General features: G+C 34.8%; 1 protein-coding gene across 1 annotated transcript in view; it reads left to right on the forward strand.

Moving 5' to 3' along the window:
- The window catches only part of LOC124364162 (irregular chiasm C-roughest protein), a 281545-nt gene that overhangs the window by 240110 nt on the left and 15152 nt on the right, over positions 1–26283 (forward strand). Inside the window, 3 exon segments of the mRNA XM_046819416.1 lie at positions 12776–12959; positions 20207–20350; positions 21472–21666. Of these exon segments, the coding sequence (XP_046675372.1) occupies positions 12776–12959; positions 20207–20350; positions 21472–21666 (523 nt within the window).

Genomic DNA, 26283 nt, shown 5'->3' on the forward strand with positions numbered 1-26283 from the left:
ACGATATAAGTAGTCTTTCCACTCAACAAACTCATTCACATTGTATAAAGTAAAGTTGCATCTCACTTTCCAAATATTTATAGGTGAAAAATAGGAACAATAGCTCACGAAGCACGTTAGCCTATTCTATATAGGCTAATATAGGTTTAATATGCACCTCAATCTAACTAAGTATTACCGTTTAAATATAAAGATTCATAATTAGTGTTGCGTTTAGTTTTCTATTAAGTGCATGTTTTAGAGTTAGTGAAGTGACTCGCAACATGGTGGTTGTGATTCCTGACTTACGCGTGTCACAACGCTCTGGTATGATTTGTTTTTTTTTAACCTAGCTGTAATTATGTGTTAGGTTAGTTATTTACGTGAAGAAGATTGCAGATCTCGAAACGTAGTGTTACTGATTTTTTTGTATCACTGTACGATGGCAAATGTCCGGAAAAATCCTGTTTCCTTCAAAATCCTTCCATCGTCAAAAGCAAACTTCAAACAAAGAATAAAGATTCAAATCCAGAGTTCTATTCGTTCTCGAGACAACCTCCTCAGTGATGGCCTTTGCGAAATCCTTAGCAAAATCTCATGTACGGAATGTTATTGAATTTATCTAGCGTAGGCAGAAATGAAAATTAATGCAACATTTGAAATCTACAGTTATTTCTTTCTGAGGACAGACAAACAGAAGGGTTACCAGCACCAAAATTATAAGTTTCTCTAATGCTCAGTCAATTAATTTCTCAAGGGACGGTAGGCAACTGTGTTACTACCAATTAAAATGTAAAGAAGGGATTAAAACTTGTGATATGTACTATGTGGGCAGCGATGATACGTAACTCCGACTATGCCAGGCAGAAATAAAGAGCAGCACGGAGTTCGAGCAATCGCAAGTACAGATCCGATACACTCAGCTGGTCATTGATTGGGTTTGTTCGTTCTTCCAAATAATCGTGGGCCAGTGAAGCCTGTCGGATTGGTGCGCCGTCGTTTTGGCCCTGGCTGGCTTCTAGATTGTCGGATCTGCTTCAGGCGGCTGGCCACGCAACAGCAGATGTCGTGCTTCAAGCATCTCGCTGATATTGGCGGACACGATTTTGAGGTTTACGATCCTGACGGGGACTTTTGTCAGTATTTCCATTGGATATCCAGAATTGGACTTAGAGAATTATACAGAGTATACGTGTTACTTTAGTAGCCTACATTCCACCAGTGTTAAACACATATAATATGTCTTTGTAAGAACTTAATATTAATAACTTTCAAGTGGCATAACCACTACTCGACTGGGTCAATTTAAACATAAACAAATTTGAGTCACAGCTCTTCAAGATATTTTTTTACATTTCACGGGGACATATTCGTATTCAATGTGGTATAAAAGCGTTTCTTTAATAAGACCCACAGAAAATCGACTGGAGATGAGAATATTCTTTATTTACAAGTTATATCTAGATATTTTATTTTCTTAAGTGGTAAATACCTAAAACATATCCTTTGTTTCGATTTAGTTTTGAAGACCGAAGATTTAAAATCGATTTAAAAAGAAAACGATCTCGGACATTTGTCTTCTTTATAGTTGCATAAATACGACCGTACGTTTTGGTAATAATCATCTATACTCTTCTTCATGTGTCTAAAATTATAAGGCACAAGTTATAATTTGTCAAAAAATAAGTGACTTTACATACAGTAAATAATACCGTAAAAAAAATAAGGTAACAAAACTGTTCCACCTTATTGCACTAATACATCAAGGTTATGCTTGTTAAACTCAAATATTGCAATGTGTACTAATTCTTAGCGGCTAAGAATTAAAAATTTTAATTATACTATTACTTTTTAATAAGGACATTTTTAACAATGATTAAATACTCTTAATTGTAGTTTCATAATGTGGCTTGAGACGATTCCATTTGAATAATAACAATAAGGAATAGGCTACATTCGTATTTGAAACGCTAAGCTGAAGTAAAACTTGGACAAGAGTCCAAGTGGCTAAGAAACAGGCATTGTGGCGGACTTGTGTAACCACGTCAAGTTGGTCCTAGGGTCACTTCATAATAATTCCGCAATCTCGTCGAGCAGAACTAACTTCCCCTTACTTTCCCGGTGAAGTAAATCAGATCCGACAAGTTCAAGTAGAACTAGCTTTGTTAGGGCAACTTCCATCGTGAGAGCCGAGTTCCCTTGCGGTCTACGATGTCGCACAAAGCCTAACCCCTAACTCAGTTTACCCAGCGAACAATTCAATCAGAACACCTAACTGGCAAACTCGGAGTTGTGGCTTTCTTGAATGGTTTTGTTTCTTGCCTCTATGCATTTGCAAGTAGAACATGAACTTTAACTAGTTTGTAGTGAACAAGTTAGTACCCACAGAAGCGTGCTCGTAAGTGATTATTTTACGAACAATAACGACTCAAATGAATCGTCCTTCATATAAATAAAATTGTTGTCTAAGTCAGCATCATTCCTTACAGCTAAAACTTGAATGGTGGATATTTAATCTGTTAGGAAGAAATCAACGTTTCATATTTCTCACAATTGTAATACTGCAACCATGGACTAAGCAAACCGTGGGAAATGTTGTTTTAAAGCGAATGTTGAATTTAGCTCCATTTTACCTTCCGCAAAGTTGACGTTGTCAAAGACTTGACTCCTGGAATCTGGAGCCCACGAAAAATCCAAAAAAAGTCGACGACGAAAAATGTGAAGGTGAAACGGAGCTGGACCATTCACATTAAATCATCCCTTCCCACCATAGGTATGTTATGTGTAGTAAACTTGATTGCTCCGTCTTGGTTTGTGATCTTATTTATATCATCGTCGTGCACTCAATTGTGCAGTTGATGAAACAGAGAACTAGCTCTTTATTTAGATTACGTTTTATGTAGTCTAGGTGTCTCTGATGTCGTAACGATGCAAAGAGTTCATTTTAAGCTTCTTTATTGCCGAATTTTTTTTATCTCTTCAGATGATTGCAGACTCCATATTTCAGGAGTAAAGTCTATGACAGCGTGAAATTTCAGACGTTGGAATGAGCGGAAGGTGAAATTGAGCTGGTCTCAGTTTTCGTATGGAATATAGTCATACTTAATCAGTGGATAAGCTGACCTTCCACGATATACTATGTGAATGCAAGAGGAATTGGCCGGATATATGCCATCTTTAAATAAATTACAAAAACAGGTGCACTTTATTTCGAGTTCTGCAATCAATCTCTTCCTCAGAAAATATCCAACGTGATATACATATATGTGCAAAATGCAGTGCTATGATATGTTATGTTTAACTTAATTTGTCTATAATATGTTAGGTTAGGTTACATATTAACCTGAGGAAGAGAATAGACAATAGGTTCCGAAACTTTGTATCATTTGGCTCATGGCGAATATCCAACAATTTCTTATGCAAAAATGTACACAAGGACTTTTCTGTTCAGCCGATTGCTTTAAAAAACCGACGACAAAAAGATATTTTCAAAAACTTGTTCTCTGATAGAGACACCACCCAGCGTCTGGAAGGAGTGTCATATGCAGATAGATGTTGCAGACGACCAGTGTTTTCCGTGATGAACTATTATTTGGTAAGATTTTAGGCAGCCCTCTAATAATAGAGTCTGGAACACGCGAGCGCCCAGACCCCCCGCGGGCTCCTGGGTCGGAATGAGGCAGGAGTACACGTCTGCTCGCCTACGTTTACCCTACGGTAATAACTGATTAAATTTTGTACAAATTATTTAAATTACAGCATCTCGACAACTTTATTTTCAATTAAGGCAGCTTTTATAATTTCCCTTGCATTCTTTAACGAAATTATCTAAAAATGATTCAATAACTAAACGTAAACACTTGGAAAAATATTTCATCATTTTGTATCAGAAACATTTTTCTTTGGAAACATTGGTTTGAATTATACTAACCAGTTAGAAATCAAAATACAATAAAAAACATCTTTATTTCCATTATGGTACAGAAATTTATAAATCGTAGGAGCACAATTTTACATTTATAATATAAAATTACTTTAGTAATTAAAAAACCATAACTTCCAAAAAAATTTAAATATTTATATGCAACCTACTCTAAATATTTGTGGAAATATTCCCTCACGTAGGTGCATAGCACCTGTGCGTGACAGAATGAATCCCATTAATTAAAAAATAAGTTCCTTAGGGAAATAAGATGTTTAAAAATGTTGTTTTTAAATTGCCAAAACTGGGGGGAAATGTATATATATATTATATATATATATATATTATATATATATATATATATATATATATATATATATATAAAGTTCTTAGTGGTCTAGAAAAAAAACAGTATAAGGTTTTAAAAGTGACGCAATAAGTAAACATACTTATCGGTAGGTTATTTACGTAGTAGTTTTACTTAATGGTGTAAATGTTTTGACAGAGCATCATCGATTACCATCTATTAGACATTACTGATTTAATAAAGTGCTTTGTTGTATTGTTAACTTGATACTGAATATACTGAATAGGTCAACAACTTATGAAGATTAAGTATCACAAATGAATTACGGATGTGGTTGAAGTTTAAGTTGAAAATGTACAGATAATATTGTGAAAGCAGGGGATATTCTGCGAAGGTACAAGCAGCAAAAGTCACAGAGTTAAACTAAAATCTGTGCTCTAAGGATAAAAGTACAAAGTCTTCCAACGGTTTTATTTAAATTTGAACCAAGGACTCAATGACACAAAGGAGCATTAACGTTACACAAGTTGCAAATTAGATCATTGGAGTCTTCAAAACTGTTGTACATGGATATCGTAGACGGAACCAATATTTCTGTTCCTTCCAAAAGGTGTAATATAAAACTTCCCATTGCAGCATGAAGTACTTTCTTCAGAGTTAGTTTAGCGAGGTTGACAGCCTCTTTTAGTTTTAATATAATATGGCTCGATACTCTTGCAGCTGGACAAGATAATCATGAAAAAACCACAAGCTATTCCATCTCATCTCCAGTTAATCCAGGTGCGGTCAAAAGCCAGTTATGCTTCTAGACTAACAGAAAATATTTGGATATAATTTAGATAAATAAGATTTGCCCCTCTTATCCGAGGGAGAAAAGATAAAGATGGTACAGGAAAATACCGATTAATTTCTAGATATTACAAAGATCAATTCTATATCAGCCCTAGCAAGACAAGACTTGTGAGAGACTAAATTGACTGAGACTGATAAGTTATAGAACAAAACTAGATTCCTAAAACAAAACAAAAAACACCTAATGAGACAATGAGAACTCCTCTTCATCTAGATTACACTAGTTGGTTGCTGAGTAACCAAACGAAGCTCTACTGTAGACGAGGTGTCTCTGATGTCGAAAAGGTGCCAGTTCATTTTTGAACTCAGGAAATATTTTGATATACTGCAGTTAATTAAGAGTTTTGCCTTTTATCCGAGGGATAAAATATTACACTAGTTGGTTGCTGAGTAACCAGGCAGAGCTCTACTGTAGTCTAAGTGTCTCTGATATCGAAAAGATGCTGCAAATTCGTTTTTCACAAATTCAAGGCAATTCAAGCCTGTGACAGTTTACATATCAGGCGGTGCACTAGGCAGAAGTTGATATTGAGCCAAACTCTACATTCGCATTGTTTTTGTTGTCTGTGGTGATAAATGTGTAAGGTTTGGTTAAAATGTTTTGTATTAGGCTAAGACGAATTCGGTTGGAATTGAATATAGCTATAATGATACCTGTGGGTAACAATAGAGCGATCAATTCCATTGTAAATATAACTTTTTTGAACTCTAAGGAAAGTGAATAAAAATAGCTAACCTTTTGCTGGTAATTTGATTAAAGCCCCTCGAGACACAAGGATCTCTACTTGGGTAAATTCCATTTCTGTCGATTCGGCCTCGTGGAGCACGCCACTCTCCTCGCCCGCTCCCGCTATTCCGGGAAGGCACTCGGCGCTAATTACTGTCGTCTACCTCAGTCACGCACTTTATTTTCTGTAAATTGGATTTTGAAATTACAATCTCTTGGGTGAGCGGAGCGGCCGGTTCAGTGGACCGCCTCGTGTTGTCGACCCAGTTGCTCTTACTCCCCGTGACGCCTTCTTCTTCAACACTTAGCGGTCTGGGTCTAGCGCGCTGCATATCGTGCGCCTGTGTAATTACGGCTAGCGGTCAGCCAGTGTTTGCTGCGGTAGTTACTAATTATGTCACGGAAGGGCTTTTGGTTTTGCTTTGTGATGAATCACGCGTCACTCCAGTGCAAATAAGTTTTTGTGGGTATTCTTTCTCAAATTAACAAAGTATATTACTAGAAACTCAACTCATACTCAGAAGTATTTTGTAAAAATTCAATTATAATGGTTTGAATGGAACTACTTAATTCTACTATAGTACTGGAAATATCTTAGACCTGAAATTTATGATAAAGGGTAGAAATAGACGCTTTTCAACCGAAGTTGGTTTCCGAGACCTGTGTGTTGTATTTTCTTGATCAGGGTAACAATGCAGATTCAGCTGGGACGTATATGTATAATTAGAACCGGAAATGCTCCTACACGTACAAAACATGATGTACGAATTAAGTTAAACTCTGATACTATTTACCATGAACGTAAATAATATCTACCATCAGCATGCCTACTTACGTTTTAAAATTTCCATAGAACTCCATAATATTACATCATAAGTGCTTTTATGTGTTATAAGCAATATAAGGACTTCTGTTTTGAAAATTGCGTTCGAAGCCGCGGGTAACAGCTAGTGAAATATACAAATTGAATAGTTTTTAGTACGTTCCCCTAAGTGTTTCCACTATTATTTTAAGTATTGTGTTCTCTGCCTTTAAATTCAAATTCACCTAGGCTATTTTTAAGGTGTTAGAACATACTGATATTATAATGTTGTATTTAACAGAGATTTTAGCTAGTTGGGAGTAAAAAAACTTTAAGAAAGATGCAGGACATTCAAACGCTTTCGGAAACATAAGTATATAAGGAAGCTTTTTGACCTATAGAAGGCCTTAAGTAAACCAGTCATTCGCCGTTGGATTGTGACATAAAGTTTACATTGTGTCTGACCCTTATATTAAAATAAAATTATAGACAGTGTATTTGGATTACTCGCAAAAAATCTTGGAAAAGCAATTCAAGGACTGAGCGGCCAATCAATGAAGGATGATGCCTCTAGTGTCTGACCTTCTGAAGGCGGATTTGTGCCATCTGACACGGAAGAGTGGACATCTGACGGGCAGGTACCAAAACGGTACCGAGAAATTAAATATCATGGTCAGGAACTACTTACAGGACTTTCTCAACTAGTTTCCAGACTCTTCATCAGTGGGACAATTTATTTTATAGGTACCATGACACAGACCAGACCACAGGTTGGGAATATGTGAGTAACCAATATCTCGGTGAAAATATGGATGGTAAGACTTTAGTTTTGTAGCGCAATTCATTCTTGAGATATCAACCTGAGATATAAACTTTTCCAACCCCCATCTAAATTTCATAGATGAACAAGCACCATCATTGATCTCTTGTCCTTGTACAATAACATAACATTATAACGGAATGCTGAAGGAACCGACAAATCGTAACGAAATTTTTAGTAACTAATCCATTTCACACATTGAAATTTAAACCTGCTTAATTTGTTTACAAATTTCTTTATCTGATTCTGCCATTTCCATAGCGGTTATCCATAAGACAAATGTAAAAGTGTTTGCTAACGCTCAGCTCGAGGGACATGCTCAATCATCGAACCCAATTTTTCCCAAATAGAAAAGTCTGCAAAATGTTATAGGATATAGGTAACCACAAGTCTACAGGTTACTTTATTCTAGAGCACTCAGATAGACCGACATTAAATTCTCCAGGCCTTCTAATGATTTAGCAAACACTGAATTGATAAAGGGTTATTAAAACTTTAGTAAATTTAAAACAACGTTTCAGTAAAGTAAATTTGGCATTGTTATCGAAAAATGTTTTGAGTTTGGGTTAGTATATATTAATACTATGAAACGTAAGTGATAGTAAGAGAATAGACAATTAAATTAAAAAATAAAATGAGAAATTATATATTTAATTTTGTAAAGGTGGGTTTTAAGATAAAACGGAGATAAGGAGATACTGAGAAATAAGTGTGTGTTGTCGTTGAGGGGGGGGGGAGCACCTCAGTATCCTGAGAGCTATATAGTTTTTACGACTCATTCAGAATTTACAGGTTCTCAGATGGTTGCCGATTGAGTGTTGTTTACTAAAGGAGGCTTCTGATGTTTATCTTAAGGCCCAAGATGAAAGGATGACGAGATGTTTGGAACATTATACTTCCTACATTCACCAAAATGAAACCGCAGTTTCCGTTTACGAAATTGGTACTATTAAATATAGTTTGGTCTTACTTTTATTGCATAATTTTATTTTAGTATGTATATAACAAGTATATTTTTGATATTAAATTCTCAAAACGTGTGTGTAGATCCTTCTGGCATGCTCCAAGTATTAGTATTATATCGAAAAAAGTTGGGGTCCTTCAATGTACCTTGTGGAACACCCAAACATTTTTATGAACCTTATTGAGACATTTGTTTACGTTTAATTTTACTAAATTAAGACTCTAATTTTTACCTATTTATTATTTATAAGTGTAAGGCTATAACGCCAATTTTAAATGTTTTGACTGTGGTGGCGATTGGAAAGTACGTTATATACTCGGTTGAATGTGCACTGCAACATTTTTCCTTTATTAACGTTCTATAACGTTACTAGCAACTTTCCATAATTAACACTTTTTGCATTCGTATATAAACACACGGCATAATGTGTTATAAGTACACTATATACTATAAATATGTTGTATGTATTGGTTTGTAAAGTGTTTTGAGCTAGTCCAATTTATTTTAAGACAACAAATATTATGTAAAAAAATATTTAAATGGGATTTTAGTAGTAAAACACGCTTACGTCGATTATCTGTCTTTAAATAAAAGCACATGTTTTTGGCAAAGAACAAAATTTAAAACAACTACAAAATTTTAAAGTTCAATAATATTGGCAGCCTATTTAGTTTATTTATCAATGTGTTGGATTGTAACATTGGAGGTTGGATGCTATTAAAACCCAACGGTCACTTCAATTATACCCTGACAACTATCTGCTTGGTTAGAGATAGTTGTTATCGCGCAGCATGGAGTAAGATAATTTGCTTATCTTTATAAACCAGGAGTCAAGATAGCTCAGGGATATAACTCGGGTAGAAACCCCCGGCGAGTTACGAGGTACAGGGATATCGTACTATCGTCGGTAAAACTGTCGCGGACGCTGGTACGATAAGAGCCGAGAGCTATATCGTAACTCGCTCGCGACGGGGGACGTACATCGGAAACAATGTGTGATACCGTCTTAATTGGGAGAGCGTGCGTCTGGAAGCCTGGCCGGGCAGTAAACACCGCGCTGCAGTAAACCGGCTTGCACCGGAGAGGAATTCAAATGGCTTTATTTGCCCGGAGAATGTATTTAGGCGCCGAGTTAGAGATCTCCGGCTCCGACAACTTTAGCTAAAGAAGTAAATCGTCGTAAAAACACGTCTCTGAACTATTTTACATGCATAGTAATTTTTGTTTTGGAATACTTTGTGAATTTTGTGAAATATATTTGCAAAATAAAGTTCAGTAAGGAATTATTACACCTAATTTGAAATCAGCTATAGTTACACCTTGATATGAAAAGATCTACCAATTATTCGGTATGAAATGGGAGCACACCAGCAGTTGTAACTAAAAATATTTTATGTTACCGGTACTTAAATTTGAATAGGTGTAGTAGTACATGTAATATTGGTCACATACTATTTAGTTTTAATTTTATTAATCACTACACTGCGTGCACAAATATGGTGAGCCATTTTATCCACAAGGTGCTCATCGGCGTGAACTTATGAACATATTTCATTATTAAGTATTATTACTAAATATACAAAATTACTTAAAGTAAGTAAATATTTTCAAACCATGTACAATTCTATCTCTATCCTAGGTTTTATAACAGTGAATTTAGAAAAGTATTTGCAATTTTATAGATTGATAATTACGATTGTATACCATCATACAGGGTGTATCAAAAAGAATCATCCGATTTGGCATGTCTATATTTCGAACAGTAGTAAACATATACATACATATAGTAAATATATATTAGTAGTTACTAATTTTTTGGCTGAAAGGGAAACTCAAAAAGTTTTTCATACCTTTTCAAAGTTATTCAATATATAAATGATAAAATATTAGGTTTTTAGTGGATGTTACAACCAATCATCTGATAGTAATTTGGTTACTGGATGTTTCAAATAATCAGCAGATACTAATTTGATTAATGGGCGATACAACTAATATTCTAATACTAATTTGGTTAGTGGATGTTAGAACTAATCAGCTGATACTATTTTCATTAATGGACGATACAACTAATCTTCTGATACTAATTTGGTTAGTGGGAGTTACAACCAATCGGCTGGTACTAATTTGATTAGTAGATGTTACAACTAATCAGCTGATAATGATTTGGTAAGTGGATGTTACAACTAATCAGCTGATAATAATTTGGTTAGTGGTTGTAACAACCAATCAACTGGTACTAATTTGATTAGTGGATGTTACAACTGATTAGCTGATACTAACTTGGTTAGTGGATTGAAAATAACTGCTTGAGAAACAATGTTGTTTCAAACTAATCAAAAATATTCCAATAACATTTTATATTTTACATTTGGGAGTCCGTGGGAAAGACTCCTGTTTTAGGATGTATTTCAAACACTCTACAGGCACGACTTTTTAATGCTGTAAGAGCTTTTTATTCGTGCCAAATATGCACAAGAAATAATAGTTTAATATTCCTATAATCGCCGCACCACAACCAACAAATTCTTTTAATAGTATAGGTATTAACGCTGTTGTGTTCGTATTTGAAGTGTATAAATTCAATTTTTATTTTTATTTACCTAACCTGCGATGAACGTCAAATTATTTATCGTAATTTACAATTGTATTAAATAAAAATTTTCTTGGCATTAATTCTTTATAATTAAAAAGTTTAATACTATTTTGATCTTTCAAACTCTTGGTGACGAGAGTTTCCAACAGGGGTTGACAAGTGCCAGTCTAGTAGAAAGGAAATGTACTCCACCGATGACAGAATGGAACTGGCGTAGTTTTGTCAGCCCGTGGCGCTTATTTCAAGTTATTATAACAAAGCTATCATAAAGTTTAATTAAACAATAATTGTCAACTATAACAAGCAACCCTTTTGTGTAAAAGAGAGTTTGAGTATATTACAAACAGTTGTATCTAACAAGTAAGAACGATTCTGAAATCAAGCTTTAAGCTTTCTATTAATTAGTCTTACACATGATTCAACATTAAAATGTTTTGCTTTATAATTTTATGTTATGTTTCATTTTATAATTTTAACTTTTAAATCAATAATTGTTACACACTCATTAAGTACCTAAGTAGTCACCAAGTAAGATCAACGTAGGTATAAAACTAATAGTAATTTATAATTAGTAATATCATGCAGTAAGTTATAATTGAAACGTAAATCTTTAATTTATACATATTTACTTTTTTCTTAGATTACCTCTCTGGTATGAGTAATTTTAGATAATCATCACCTTGAAATAGTATAAAATTAGAGTAAATATAAAAAAATAGAACCGAATGTCGATCCCAATAGAACTCCATATTTAATCGAATTGTTTCTTACAGCAAAAGCAAACTCTATCTGTACTATTTTCTTTTGGAGGTCTTATTTCTTCTATTGTAGACATGAACCTCCAATGGTTTTATATAATATGTACTTACATATAAAAGACAATTGCAATTTACACAACTTTATGCTTGTTAATGCGTCATTAAAAATAAAGTCAATTGCTGTAGCAGAGAGCTGAGCCAAAATTTCAAAAACGTAAATAAAAGGTTTGATATGATGTGATTATAAAAACAATCAATATTCTATTGCTAGCTAGCTTATCGTAAAGTTTAATACAATCATGAATACAGTACACGTCGAAGATGGTATAATCTAGTTGAAGTAGTTATTATAGTTTTTTTATTGATATTAAAATAGCTATTTTAAGTATGTACTTTAAGAAGATATGTCATTCATGGCCAAATAAATCCTTATAGTTAATGTTAAGTATTCAAAATTTATCCAATTGAACAGATCATTTTAGGTACAGATTTTTATTTACCTTTTTTACAGGTAAAGATGTAAAAAGTTAAATTAATGATTGATGCTTGTTTTTAAACCTAAGGTTCTTGTAATGTATAATTTAAATCCATGGATTTATATTTAGTTATAAATATGTATATATATATATATATACACATATATATATATATATATATATATATATATATATATATATACATACATATTTATAACTAAATATAAATCCATGGATTTAAATTATACATATTAGTTTAATTTTTTATGAGGTTAAGTGGTAGAGAAGATTTTATAATCCTAACTTTGCCTCTATAACAAAGAAATTATTCATTTAATTTAATAAATGTTCAAGTCCATTGATAGTAATTTTCGAAATTGCTCTGTACTATTTTAACTTTTTATTCTGTAACCTTAATTTATGTTATTGCATTTCGAGATTCACTATATATTAGCTTGTACAATCCAACACTCTTATTGTGATCAGTCTCTTTTGTAAACCAACAAACTCTCTTAAGTACACCAACAACTACTGATCCTACTCCAGGTGCTTATATCTCTGATTGCCTGTTGCAGCCCGTGGGCCTGTACATGAAGAAGTACGAGTGGGCGGGCACCCAGGAGACGGGCGACTGTAGCTTGTGGATACGCGCCGCGACGCTGGAGTTCGACGACGGAGAGTGGGAGTGCCAGGTGACGGCGAGCGACTTCACCACGCAAGACGCCCTCACCTCCGCCCCCGTGCGTCTCGTCGTCAGGGGTAGGCTGCTCTTCCGAGTTTTAAATTCAATAATCCATACAGAGAAACAAATATTAAGAAGTATGTGGAAATAGTTCGTTATTGGTAATCAAAACTGAAAACCCTTACCGTTTTCAAGTAATAAATGTCACTCATTTATTTTGTCTTGAGTTTATAAAATGAGTAATTAATATTAAATCTGTAGTCTTTGAAAAGATGGTACCCAGTATAGACAATATACATATTCCATCACAGACGTCTTCAGTACATTAATAAACGCATAATTAATTTTCAATAAGCAATTAAAAATCAATAAAACTATACAGTGTAATTTTTATCAGCAATTTAAAAAATCGAAGTAGCTGTAGTGAAATTGCTAGTAAATCATCTTCCCTTAACACATATTTTGTTCTTACTTGAAAACCTCTTCTCATCAAATATGATTATTACTGCAATATTTGTAAGTATTTCATGGTGGGTGTAAGGATGTACCGTGCAACTCAAAAAGATAGAAAGATGTCTCTAGGCACCTTAAGAAAACCCTTTTCTCCTTCCCCATTCCCAAAATCTCTGGATCTCCAACATCTTAATCATCTTACTACTCCAATTCCTTAGGTAAACGTCTTTTAGTATGCTACCTTATATAATGTCAGTTATGAAATTGGAAAAAAGCCTCAACTTTACAAACTATTCCATTTTGCGAAATGTGGTTGTGGGATCTAAGATGCACGAATAATTGTAGACTCCACAACACAACACTCAGATATATCATGGGTATTCTTTGAATGGGTATTTAGTTATTCCTGGGCATTCATAAACGGTATGTGTATTTAATGAAACAATTACCTCGCATTCTATCTTATTCCACTGGTTCGTAAGCTTCGCAAAAGCGTTGTCAGGAAATCCTTCAGCGGTAGCTTAGGACTGATAGCTCCTACATCACCGACATAGGTGGTTGTTAGTGGCGGTTGAGGAATACGAGATTTTAGTTCTGGAACGTTAAGTATTCGCTATCGGGTAGCACAACCAAAGTATTCAGCATCGGAATGCACAAACAAGTATTCAGCATCAGGAAGTACAACAAAGTATTCAGCATTTGGTAGTGCAACCAAAGTACTATATTCAGCAGCGGATAGCAAAACCAAAGTATTCAGCATCGGGAAGTACAACAAAGTATTCAGCATCGGGAGTACAACAAAGTATTCAGCATTTGGTAGTGCAACTAAAGTACTGTATTCAGCAGCGGATAGCAAAACCAAAGTATTCAGCATCGGGAAGTACAACAAAGTATTCAGCATTTGGTAGTGCAACCAAAGTACTGTATTCAGCAGCGGATAGCAAAACCAAAGTATTCAGCATCGGGAAGTACAACAAAGTATTCAGCATTTGGTAGCGCAACCAAAGTACTGTATTCAGCAGCGGATAGCACAACCAAAGTATTCGGCATCGCGAAGTACAACCAAGGTATTTGGCATCGGGTAGCACAACTGTGCATGAAAAGCAGAATTAATTAAATAAGTTAAATATATTTCAAGATAGTAGGATACCAATCACCTGTGAGTAATGAAGGTTTTGATGATGGGGATAGGCAACAAGAATTTTCTTTGGACAGACCCTACTTCTCTCTTCATTAGAAAAGGTTGCTCAGGCATCCATTAGAATGCTTTACAGCTTACATACGTTGCAAAAAGTTGCCGTGGGGTTACTAAGAAGGTTGCCCAGTCATTAAAACGGATAAATGTCGTATTATTGTATACACAATTTTTCGCAAAGGCTACCAAAGACACCATATGTCCCACATAAGAGGTAAAGTAATCCTGTAGTCACCATAATCGATAATTTAACAGACTGTGCTGTAAATTATTTTAGTAATAAAACGTAAATAATCAGTAAGAAGGGAATTAAAAATAAATATAATAACAAGACGTCTTAAAAGTACACAATTGTTTGTTTGTTTAAAAAGTTATATTCATTTGAATTGAATTTTTAATATATTTTAGGATATGACCTAAATTGTAATACATGCAAAACTTTGCCACACTTTTTGTGACACAAAGCCTTACAAAGTATTAACGGGTACATTATTCCTCCGTGCATCACGTGACTCGAATTCCGCAATCGCCATCTTGATTGTGAGAGGTGCAGAATTAGTGCAACAGCTGGATTACCTACACAGCTGATTAGAGCCTTGTGTTGGTATTGTTCGTCTGAGACAGCTTTGAGTGGATTGTCATGTTGATTGTGATAGCGATCGCTAGGAGTTGGAGTTAATTCCTTCGTCTCCTCCTTAAATTGTGTTAAGGCAATGGAATTACACCGGATTACGCTGATTAAGGGGGACTCATGAATCTGTTGGAATCTTGAATATTAACGTTACTTCTTACTGTTAATGTGGGGCACTGTACCGTTCATTACAGGATTTGAAATTAGCCTACTTATTGCATAGTAATGTGTCTCAAAAATTCTTTGATGTGAAAAGATTATCACTAAAATTTACTTTAAAGAGTTGAAAGATTAAATAACAGAAATAAAAATACCGAACCGTTTTAGTGTGGATATGAACAAATAATGTAATAGTGTATTAAAAATAAGAAACCATCTTTATCGTCTGTATGGTTATCACCATATCACTTTGTCGTAAACGTTTAATGATCCAAGAGAAAATGTTTAATCCACCTTAAAGAGTTTACTTGTCTGCAAATTTAAGAATAAAAACGTTTGAAATAAATTATTTATTTAAAGCTCTGAAGTAAGAAATTGTAAAGATTGACGTCAACCACATTTATCCACGTGTTGATCCACTCTCGTGTGTCTTATTAGAGACGATTCTTTTTCGAGAACGTTTAGAGTTAAAAATACATCTGGGAGTTGAAACATCTGTGATGTAAAGATTTGCCACATATTTGTTATATTTGTTTGTTGTGTTTCTAGTAACATTTAACTTCAGTCCTTTTTCTAAAAGCGGAAATCCCTTTCGCGTGAGTTCACAGCTTTTCACTGCAATAATAGTACAGATATTATGATGCATATTATATAAAAAAGCTACCGCTCTTCATAGTAAAATAAAAAAGGTACATATTAAATTTAAAAACTAAAAATCACTAAACTTTTCTTAAATGTCTCACCCTTTTTCTTTTTCGCTTTATCTTTTGGATTCCAAATTTTTAATATGATCTATAAATTGTAATAATGAAAAGTTGCTGTTAAATGTAAATAACTCACGTTTTTAGACCACTGTAGAGTTCCACTAATTTAGGTCTACGTTTTTATTGCTACGCAGAGTGAACCAAAATATGAAAAGTATTTGTTAAATATAAATATTTTAATGATTAGACATTTTTATGGAATTTTTGGTTATAGAATTTTTAATTGTTTAAACTATTTCCTAAATATGTTTTGAAAAAATAGTGCGATTTTATTGAATTTGCAACACAGTAAATTCTTGAAGTAAACCTGACTGATTGGAGACGATTATATTCCTCGTGTGTCTCCAAGCACGTAGCACTGTACAATCACTGTACAATCGTCACCTTGATTCTGTGATCAAGAGATTAGAGGATTCGTGCTACAGCTGATTAGAACGTTGTGTTGCGACATGTTCCTAAGCCCCATTTTGAGACATTTGTGTTGATTGCGATGTTGATTGTGATAACAACTGCGGGTGAGTCGAGGTGACGAGTTCATTACTTCACTTTTAACTGTCTGAAGGAGAGATGGAATGCTCATCTCTGTAATGTCAATGTAAGAAACTTGTTCAGCAAACTATTAAATTAATGGTTTTAGCAAATTTACTACCATGTATGTGCTCTTCGGAAACTATTTTCTTCAGCCAAAAATAGAAGAAGAAAGTTTCAACCTACACGTAGTTTTTTAATGAATATTTTGTATTAAAGTGGTAAATTATTATAATTTAAGTACTTTAAGAACCATGCATTATTGAAATATTTAGTTTTAATGCTGTAGAAAATGTTTAATCAAATGTTGAATGCGGTTTTGGTGAATAGTTCTTTGGTGTCAAAAACTAAATTTGAGGAAAAAGGCGAAAATTGCAGCAAGATCAAAACCATTGATCTTTTTGCTACAGATCTAGTCCATTCCATTTTGGCAAAAAGATTTCTTTTCAATATTTTCTTGTACTCTTATCTCTTAAAGCCTCTCCTCTGTCTTGTGCTTTTATAAAGCCTCTGCTGCCTTATGCTTGTTTAAGGCCTCTGCCGCCTTATGCTTGCCTAAATTTTCTTGATTCCTTATGACTATAGTCTTTGCTGCCATATGCTTATATAAAGCCTTTGTGGACCTTTGCTTGTCTAAAGCCTCTGTTGTCTTATGCTTATCTAAAGCCTCTGACGGCTTACGCTTGTCCAAAGCCTCTATTGCTTTATGTTTGTCTAACCCTTTGTTGTCTTAGGCTTGTCTAAAGTTTCTGTTACGTTAATATTATCTACAACATCTGATGGGTTATGTTTATCTAAAGTTTCTGTTGCCTTATGCTTGGCTAAAGCCTGTGATAACTTAATCTTGTCTAAAGCCTCTGTTGCCTTATACTTGTCTAAGGCCTCTGATGACTTATACTTGTCGAAAGCCTCTGTCGCCTTATGCTGGTCCAGGGCTTCTGTTATCTAATACTTCTCTAAAGCCTTTTCATGCCCTGCAGAGCATTATTATTGCACACAACCATTTTCATGACTATCTATATACCCATTATTGTGCGTAGGCTTCTATAGGGTTTAAGTCTCATTGAATTTAGATCCTATATAATGCAAAATCAAGACTGTAAAAGGCAACACGATTGTTTTTAGGACCCCTTATTTAAATAACATTATAGAACTTTATAAAATAAAAATATTTAGTATTATATACACACATTTTAAACTATCATATAAACGGGTATAATTTTGTTATGTATGACAATCCATATATTTGGTGAGAAAAAGATACATATATTACAATATAACACAATATGGTATATTATTTAGTAAACACTGCTAGAACATTCCATCTACGACAATGCACTTTATATAGCTAATCTTGGATTCATACCAGTGTGTAATAATAATTGTATAATATATCAATAAGCTCTAAAATATTCTGTGTTTACCAAATAACACAATTTTAAATTTTTTAGCCTTCCGCTCTCGCTTAATATAGCAACATTACAACAGTTGACATTAGAAACGGTTTTAATTCTGAACGTTTAAACGAGGTAGATTTAAATAGCACAATTTCAGTGATCTCACGTTGGATATTTATTTCTACGATATAATAAATCTACTTTATAGCGTAAGATATTTGGAGCGCTGCGCCGGGAGTATTCTCATACCTATCAAATGCTGCGTAGTTTATGCTGAATAAGCTGTAACTCAGTTGCCGTAACTAACACACTTCTTTCGTTCCACATACCTTCACAGTTCACCACCGGTCCTGACGGGGACTTTTACTGTGCTCCCTCAGCAAACAGCTCTGATATTATTTTGACCTTTGAAAATGGAAGAATTGCTAAAGAAATGTCGGAGTGGAAGTAACAAGGTTGACTTCATGTATTGGGTTTTGAGTTTGTTCAACGCGCCGTCTCAATCTAGAGCTGTATGTATTCTCTCTTATTTGACTGTATTTATTTCCGATAGAGAGGTGGAATATTCAAAGTTTGGAATATTCATAGTTATATAAATGACTTACTGATCGTTTTTTTTACCTGATTAACTTTTTTAAGTGTTGTTATCTGTGAGTAAATTGTTGTTAAGGCACAGTACGAATGTGGTAATTATACATTTTAGACAGCTCATATTGATAATGTTCAAGTTCATTGTTTCGATTTCTAGAAATTAATCAGTTTAAAATTGGAAATTGACAAATTCACGGCATCAGCATTTTACTGAAAGCAATGTGTTCTGTGGTACATCCTTACAGTCCTAAAAGCGATAGATAAATGTACTGTAAGAAAGGGATTGACTGCCAGCCTTTTTAGTTTTGATGGGGGTCGAAATGGGAGGGTATGAAAAGGGTTAAACATATGAAACGATATTTCTTCCCAGATGTTGGTCGAAGTAGGAGGGTTTCAAAAGGGTTAAACATATGAAACGATATTTCTTCCCAGATGTTGGTCGAAGTAGGAGGGTATCAAAAGGGTTAAACATATGAAACGATATTTCTTCCCAGATGTTGGTCGAAGTAGGAGGGTTTGAAAAGGGTTAAACATATGAAACGATATTTCTTCCCAGATGTTGGTCGAAGTAGGAGGGTATCAAAAGGGTTAAACATATGAAACGATATTTCTTCCCAGATGTTGGTCGAAGTAGGAGGGTTTGAAAAGGGTTAAACATATGAAACGATATTTCTTCCCAGATGTTGGTCGAAGTAGGAGGGTATGAAAAGGGTTAAACATATGAAACGATATTTCTTCCCAGATGTTGGTTGAAGTAGGAGGGTATGAAAAGGGTTAAACATATGAAACGATATTTCTTCCCAGATGTTGGTCGAAGTAGGAGGGTATGAAAAGGGTTAATATTAAACGCTATATCTTCCCAGATGTAGGTCGAAATGGGAGGGTATGAAAAGGGTTAAACATATGAAACGATATTTCTTCCCAGATGTTGGTCGAAGTAGGAGGGTATGAAAAGGGTTAAACATATGAAACGATATTTCTTCCCAGATGTTGGTCGAGGTAGGAGGGTATCAAAAGGGTTAATATTAAACTCTATTTCTTCCCAGATGTAGTTCGAAATAGGAGGGTATGAAAAGGGTTAAACATAAGAAACGATATTTCTTCCCAGATATAGGTCGAAGTGGGAGGGTATGAAAAGGGTTCAGAATATGAAACAACATTTCTTACGAGATGTTAAGGGTTAAAAATATAAATCAATATTTTTACTAGATATTTTAGTTAACTTGACACACAAATAAACGATAAGACAGTGTCAGCTAAACATATACACAGACCCTTGAAGTAGTGACCTTCAGTTTATTTATAAAGTTGGCTTACTGTGATATAAATATTGTTTTTGTTTTAAGGGTATCAAACTATAGAAAATATAATCTGGGAGAAAATTATCATTTCATATTTCGACCCCCCTTTTTCGACCTGCACCAAAAATAGAGTGACTGACGATTCATTCCTTTCTCAGGAAAGAGTCCTCTTTTGGTTTTAATAAAGCCTAAATAGCGTGCATGTACAAATAAATTAATTAGCACTTAGATCCTTGATTAATTAGAAGTATCACTGTCTTGATCTCCATTTTCCATTCATTAATATAGTTTGTTTGCTATTGCAGTTACACCCCAAAGACCGAGAATAGAACACCGCAGTGGCACCGTCACCCCGAACCACAATGTTACGGTGAAAGCCGGGGAAAATGCCTCCATTAAGTGCCTCAGCAAGTACGGCAACCCGCCAGCAGCGCTCAAGTGGTTTCTCGGTGAGTGTGCACACATGGCAGTTGGATTTCGATCCTCATCTAGTTATAATTCCTAGTAAGTAAGAGCAGAAACAAGTATGTTTCTGGTTGGTTTATACGTACCAGTGGAATATACACTGAGTAAATCAAAATCTATGTGTCATCTAAATTCCGACATCCCAATGGTTATACAGGAGCGACATTTAACTAATCGTTGTTATTAAGATGTTGGGCTAAAATGCTTGGACGATAGGTCTAGTAAAGTTTGGTGGATAACTTTTGTAGTGGGATTTTTTAGAGCCTAAATATGAGGATGAATTGCCTCCCCTGGTCTTCCTTTTCCGCTTGAACTGGAAGAGACTGGAATAGAGTAAGCCTCTCCTGCTTCCAATGGAACTAATTCAGATAGTACCTGTTATTCCTCCTCATGGGATTTTGCTTCTACATTAAAGACATCCCAGAAAAAAGTACAATTCTGGTTGGTTCCTAGACACTGAATACAGCCTAAATGTCACTCAATTTTGGCAACCTCGTGGATGTCCTGGAGCGGGACATCACTAAACGCACTGTCGAGATATTGGGGTGGAAAGGTGGATTGTGGTCTAGTCTACTGGGGGATGACCGTTGGAGTGGGTGGGTCTCCCTTAGTGGTAAAAGCTGTTACTAGCTTGGTCATCAGGGACTGATGCCTTCTGACCACTTTGACTGGAGATTCTGGAACAGATCTTGCCTTCCCTTATTCCAAGGTGACGTGACTGAGATATAGTACCTTTTTGTTTTAAGGGTATCAAGCTAAAGAAAATATAATCTGAGAGAAAATTATCATTTCATATTTTTAACCCTTTCGATGCCCCCTTTTTCGACCTGCACCAAAATTAGAGTGACTGACGATTCATTCCTTTCTCATGAGATCATGAGATTTCAACCACTCTTGGTTACCCTCTTACTTCGGAGGCAAGCGCAAGTACTGCAATCCTTGGTTTCCTCATATTGTTGTCCTAAGTGAAAAAGACACCATGCCATTGCAGCTAGACTGCTTCGCGATAAGTTTACAGGGTACTTCGCAAATCAAAATGGTAAAAACACCTACTCTTTACGTTCAAAAAAACTTATCTCTATCCTTAAACGGTTTCTTGTTTCAGGCAATCAAGAGATTACGAACTTCAGCAAACAGAGCAACAGCCCTGAAATCGACAACCCTCGTACCTGGGTGGCAGCCTCGGTCCTTGAGATGCAGCTGAATAAGGACAATCACAGGAACAGCCTCAAGTGTATCGCCATCCATGAGTCTTACCCGGCCAAGAGTCAGTCGACAGAAGTCCGCTTGGACGTTACTTGTGAGTATTGTAACCCCATCTTCATCAAGAACGACGAAGAAACAATTGTGATTTAGATTCTTATGAATGTTTACAGGAAATATTTTACGAGACACAAACCAGAAGCGACATTACGTTTTGTGTCGTCAGATTAGGAAAGATCGCCCAGTATTTAACTGCAGTGTTAATATCATACTGATTGAAAGGAGTCTTAAATAATATTTCGTTTTTATTAAGTACTGTGTAAGTGAAAGAGAAGTTCGATGCTCAAATAAAGTGATCTAACAGTTTTCTCATACCGGCATTATTTCGTAGCACTAACATTAATTACATAAATTTAGTGATTTTAAATCACTCCTCGCAAATCTAGTTTTATGTTTTGTGGCAGACTATTCTCTAAATATCCGCACTTACATATACTTACTCAGCTTTGGATCCCTAAGGGTTACGCCCCCTTTCCCTTTGGGCGACCCCTTTCTCTTTGGGCGTTTGCATAATTGGGTTTTGAGAGAAATAAGGTTGGTTAAATTTGGAGTTTTGGGAGTTAAGTGTACGTAAAAAAATAATGTAGCACTTTTATTATTTTAGGGGTTACCAATTGCAATTTTTTGAGTTTCAGAATTGTTCTGTCAGTTACACTGTAAAATCCATCTGCGTCTAAAATGTTAGGTTTCTAACCCTTTTCGCCAAATATGCATAATCATATGTACTGTAGTTATAAACTTTAATGGCTTTTAAAATTTGTATTGTTGTTTTGAATATTGTCTTGAAGTTAATTTATTCTTTTAAAAATGCAATTTACTTTTAGTATTTTAGCATATCAACAGATTATATCATAGAAAATAATGTCTTGTTTTTGAATGACGAAAGACAGTGGTAAAAATAACTGTAAAGTATATTGAATTCGATTTATATTAAAATATTTAATCCGAAATAAAATATAAACCTTGTTTGAATTTCTATAATGGTCATTTACTGTACTTAATCCAAGATCATCAAAAATGATATTTAACGAAATTGAATGTTTGTGTTCTCCACGCCTTTTCTTGTCCTCTAAAACAAAACTATTGTTGGGGCATATGATTTTTAAGCCCCCTTGTGTAGTGTGTAATTAATTGTAAGTAAAAAAACACATACAGTACATATATCTGCATCACCAGCTGTGTACCTAAAACCAGCAAAACGCTAATATTCGGAATGTTCCGGCCAGCTTTTTTAAAAAAATAAGGAAAATAACGTTGTAGGCCCTTATCTCTTTAATTAATTTAAACAATTTTTATGTTTAAGTTATTTATTTATTACTCTATTTTACCCAAGCTCAGGTTAAACAGGAATTTCTTGAAATTGTTTCAGACCTATTAATAGAAGAAAATTTTAGATAGAATTCCAAGTGATTTGGTAGGCTTTTATATGAAGCAACTAATGATTCTTCTAGAATTGGTGAATTTTGAGGCATTTAGTAAATTCAGGTTCAGTTCTAACCATAGAAGTCAAAAACAGATTACAAAACCGTAACAGCATTGCCGTCCTGCTTTGCTACATTCTCAACCCTGTATTAATCTTAGGATACTCAGTATGCCGTAATAATCCTAACACTAACGCGACTGTAAAGACAGCCGATATAACGGGAATCATGTTATTCCCCGTAATGACCCTGTAAGCATTTCCACCGTTCCAATTATCGGGGTTCATTCCCTGGAATGGGAACAGTTTGGGGCTGGAACGGCCGCTTAATCTCGTAATCCTCCAGAACTGGTGCTAACTGCAGTGGAGCGCAATTCCATTAGAGCGTACACGGTCGGTATCAATGGAAGTAATGAAGAGTCTCCACCACACAAGTGAGGCCGTGTATGATCCTAGAACAATGTGCCTCTCCATGTGCCCGCGAAACTACACTCCCAGAACATAATTTAATTTATAATAATGTCCAGAAAACAGTGAAGAAAACTATTCATGCCTTTCAAAATGTATTTTCATTTACTTGAACCAAATAAAAAGATACACTATGGATACATATTTCATGAAATATTTACATCTTATTTCATTGACATATTAAATGGCTGCCAATAACTGCTCACCTTCAAAACGGTTTGAGATATTTAAATTTATTCTAAAGCAGGTTTTACTATGTATTTATATCATTCCTGGCCAGAGGATAATTGGGAAAAATTAAAAGTAAAACGTTTGAGATAGTTTGCGTTTTTTTATACTTAAGGTGTCCAATTGTAAAATTTTAATATTGCATATACAATTCATAAAATGTAAAATTTTAGCGTTTCGTCCAAAGTAATTATTATAAGATTTGTCTCTTCTCTCTCCAAGAATTAAAAAAAATGACATTATACTGGGTGTCCCAAAATTACAGGACCAAACTTCACCAAATTGTTCAGGAGGTCAAACTGAACGAAAAAAGTTTTATAATGTATAGTCCTATTTTGCTTCGTTTATCTTAGATCGGCCATTTTGTTTTTTTACATACAAGTAATTTTATTTTCAATACGGGTTTACCGATTTTGTTGAAACTTGGCATAAATATTATAAACATGAACATAAGTTGTAAAATAAATATTTTTTTAAAATCTTATGTGTATTTTCAAAATGGCGGCCATTTAAAATATTAAAACCTAAATAACTTGAAAACCAACCGTTTTTTAATGGCCGCCATTTTGAAAATACACATAAGATTAAAAAAAAATATTTTTTTTACAACTTATGTTCATGTTTATAATATTTGTGTCAAATTTCAACAAAATCGGTAAACCCGTATTAAAAATAAAATTAATTGTATGTAAAAAACAAAATGGCCGATCTAAGGTAAACGAAGCAAGATAGGACTATACATTATATAACATTTTTCGTTCAGTTTGACCTCCTGAACAATTTGGTGAAGTTTGGTCCTGTAATTTTGGGTCACCCAGTATATCATTATATTTTGTGATGTGAACCATTTAAAATAACTTGGCCATTTATTAACTAAATTAATAAAAGCGTTATTAATTGAATATATAAAAAGGTTATGGGAACTATTCAGGTGGAAATTTCCTTTTCAGTTACGTTTGCAGGAAAAATTCTATATATGAGTTCTTAAAAAGATATAAATTATTACTTCTATCAATTTTATAAATTACATCATGTTTTTTTTATAAAATAGATCTATTAATTTTCATCTGCTCATTAATTTGTAAAGGCAATGCAACTGACGGAACAAAGTCATCCCAAGACTATTTCTGGTTTGTGTAAATAAAGCCAAACACAACAAAGACGACGTGAACGCCAGGAATGCACTTCGGTAACGGAAGCGAAGGTATTGTGGAAGGGCGTAACCTGGCCAGACGACGCGCCGGCTGCGGCAATGTCTCGATTCTATCGCTTCAGACAGTTCACGGTAACAATAGCCAGACAACTGCAAAGTGCACCTTCCCCCCCCACACAATCTAGGGTCTAAATCGCTCACTGACTTTGCTTCTATTGAGCCCTTTGGGTCGACCCTTGATTTTCCACTAGATAACATACAGAAATAAATAAGCTGTTGAATAGTGAACCGAAATGCTGTCTGGTTTGGCTGCCAGTCATATTAAGAATGGGTATGTCTTTTGTTTCCTAATAACATTGTCTTCAAATAACTCTACTATGGTGGGAATGGTTGGTACCTGTTAGTGCAGCCTCTGGAATCTGACACCGCCACAGACTTGACTCCTGGAATCTGGTGTCATGCTTGTCTGAAGAGATTCAAAAAAATGTCGGTGATAAAGAACTTCAACATGAACTCTTGACAATTGATTGTGCATCTGATAAGACAGTGAGACTAACTCTTCACCAAAATTTACAGACTAAGTAATTTTCATTTCAAAACTATTTTGAGCTTCTTCGTTGCCGAATTTTTGGACCTCTTCAATCAAACATAACTCATATTCCAAAATTCAAGTCTGTGGCAGCGTCAAATTTCAGACGCTGCAACTAAAGGGAAGGTGGGCTGGAGCTAAAGTCAACATTAGCAATATTATCTTCTCATCTGACTTGATCTTTGTATATTTCGTGTTGAAATGACAACTCCTATATTGAATCGTAGAGGGTTGAGAGTAATACTCGCGTATAGCGAGCCTCTGGGATTGTGACCAACTGGGAGTAGAAACCGAGAAGTCTATGTGGACTTAAAAATTCCTAGAATTTCGGTACGCTTATCTCACAACCGGTAATTTTCCACGTGCTCTTTACACCGCAATGTAATGAATGACCCCTGACGTAGCGGATGAGGTTAACGTTTCTTCATGAGGTAATTAAAACATCTACAATATAGAATCCTAAGCAGGTGACAAGACTGTGCTGTAGTCCGCATGAGAATCAGCCTGTCTGTCTACTTCACGCCAATATTGATAGGGAGAGGGGGGAGAGGCGCATCACTCTCAACTCTCTGCGAATCAAGAGTAGGAACGGTCCATGGCCGTATCAGAGTGCAGATTTCTTTATTAGATTCAAAACTTTAACAACTATAACTCAATAAACAGAACAAAACCTCGACGGAAGGAGATGATAAACAAGCGCGTATACATCCTGCAGTGCTCAGGTAATAATGGTTTTCAACAAAAGTTATTAATTAATTATAAAATTGTAAAGTGAGTTTCAGACAATTAAAATTTA

The sequence above is a fragment of the Homalodisca vitripennis genome, chromosome 6, assembly GCF_021130785.1.
Source record: "Homalodisca vitripennis isolate AUS2020 chromosome 6, UT_GWSS_2.1, whole genome shotgun sequence".
In the NCBI taxonomy this organism is placed as follows: Eukaryota; Metazoa; Arthropoda; class Insecta; order Hemiptera; family Cicadellidae; genus Homalodisca; species Homalodisca vitripennis.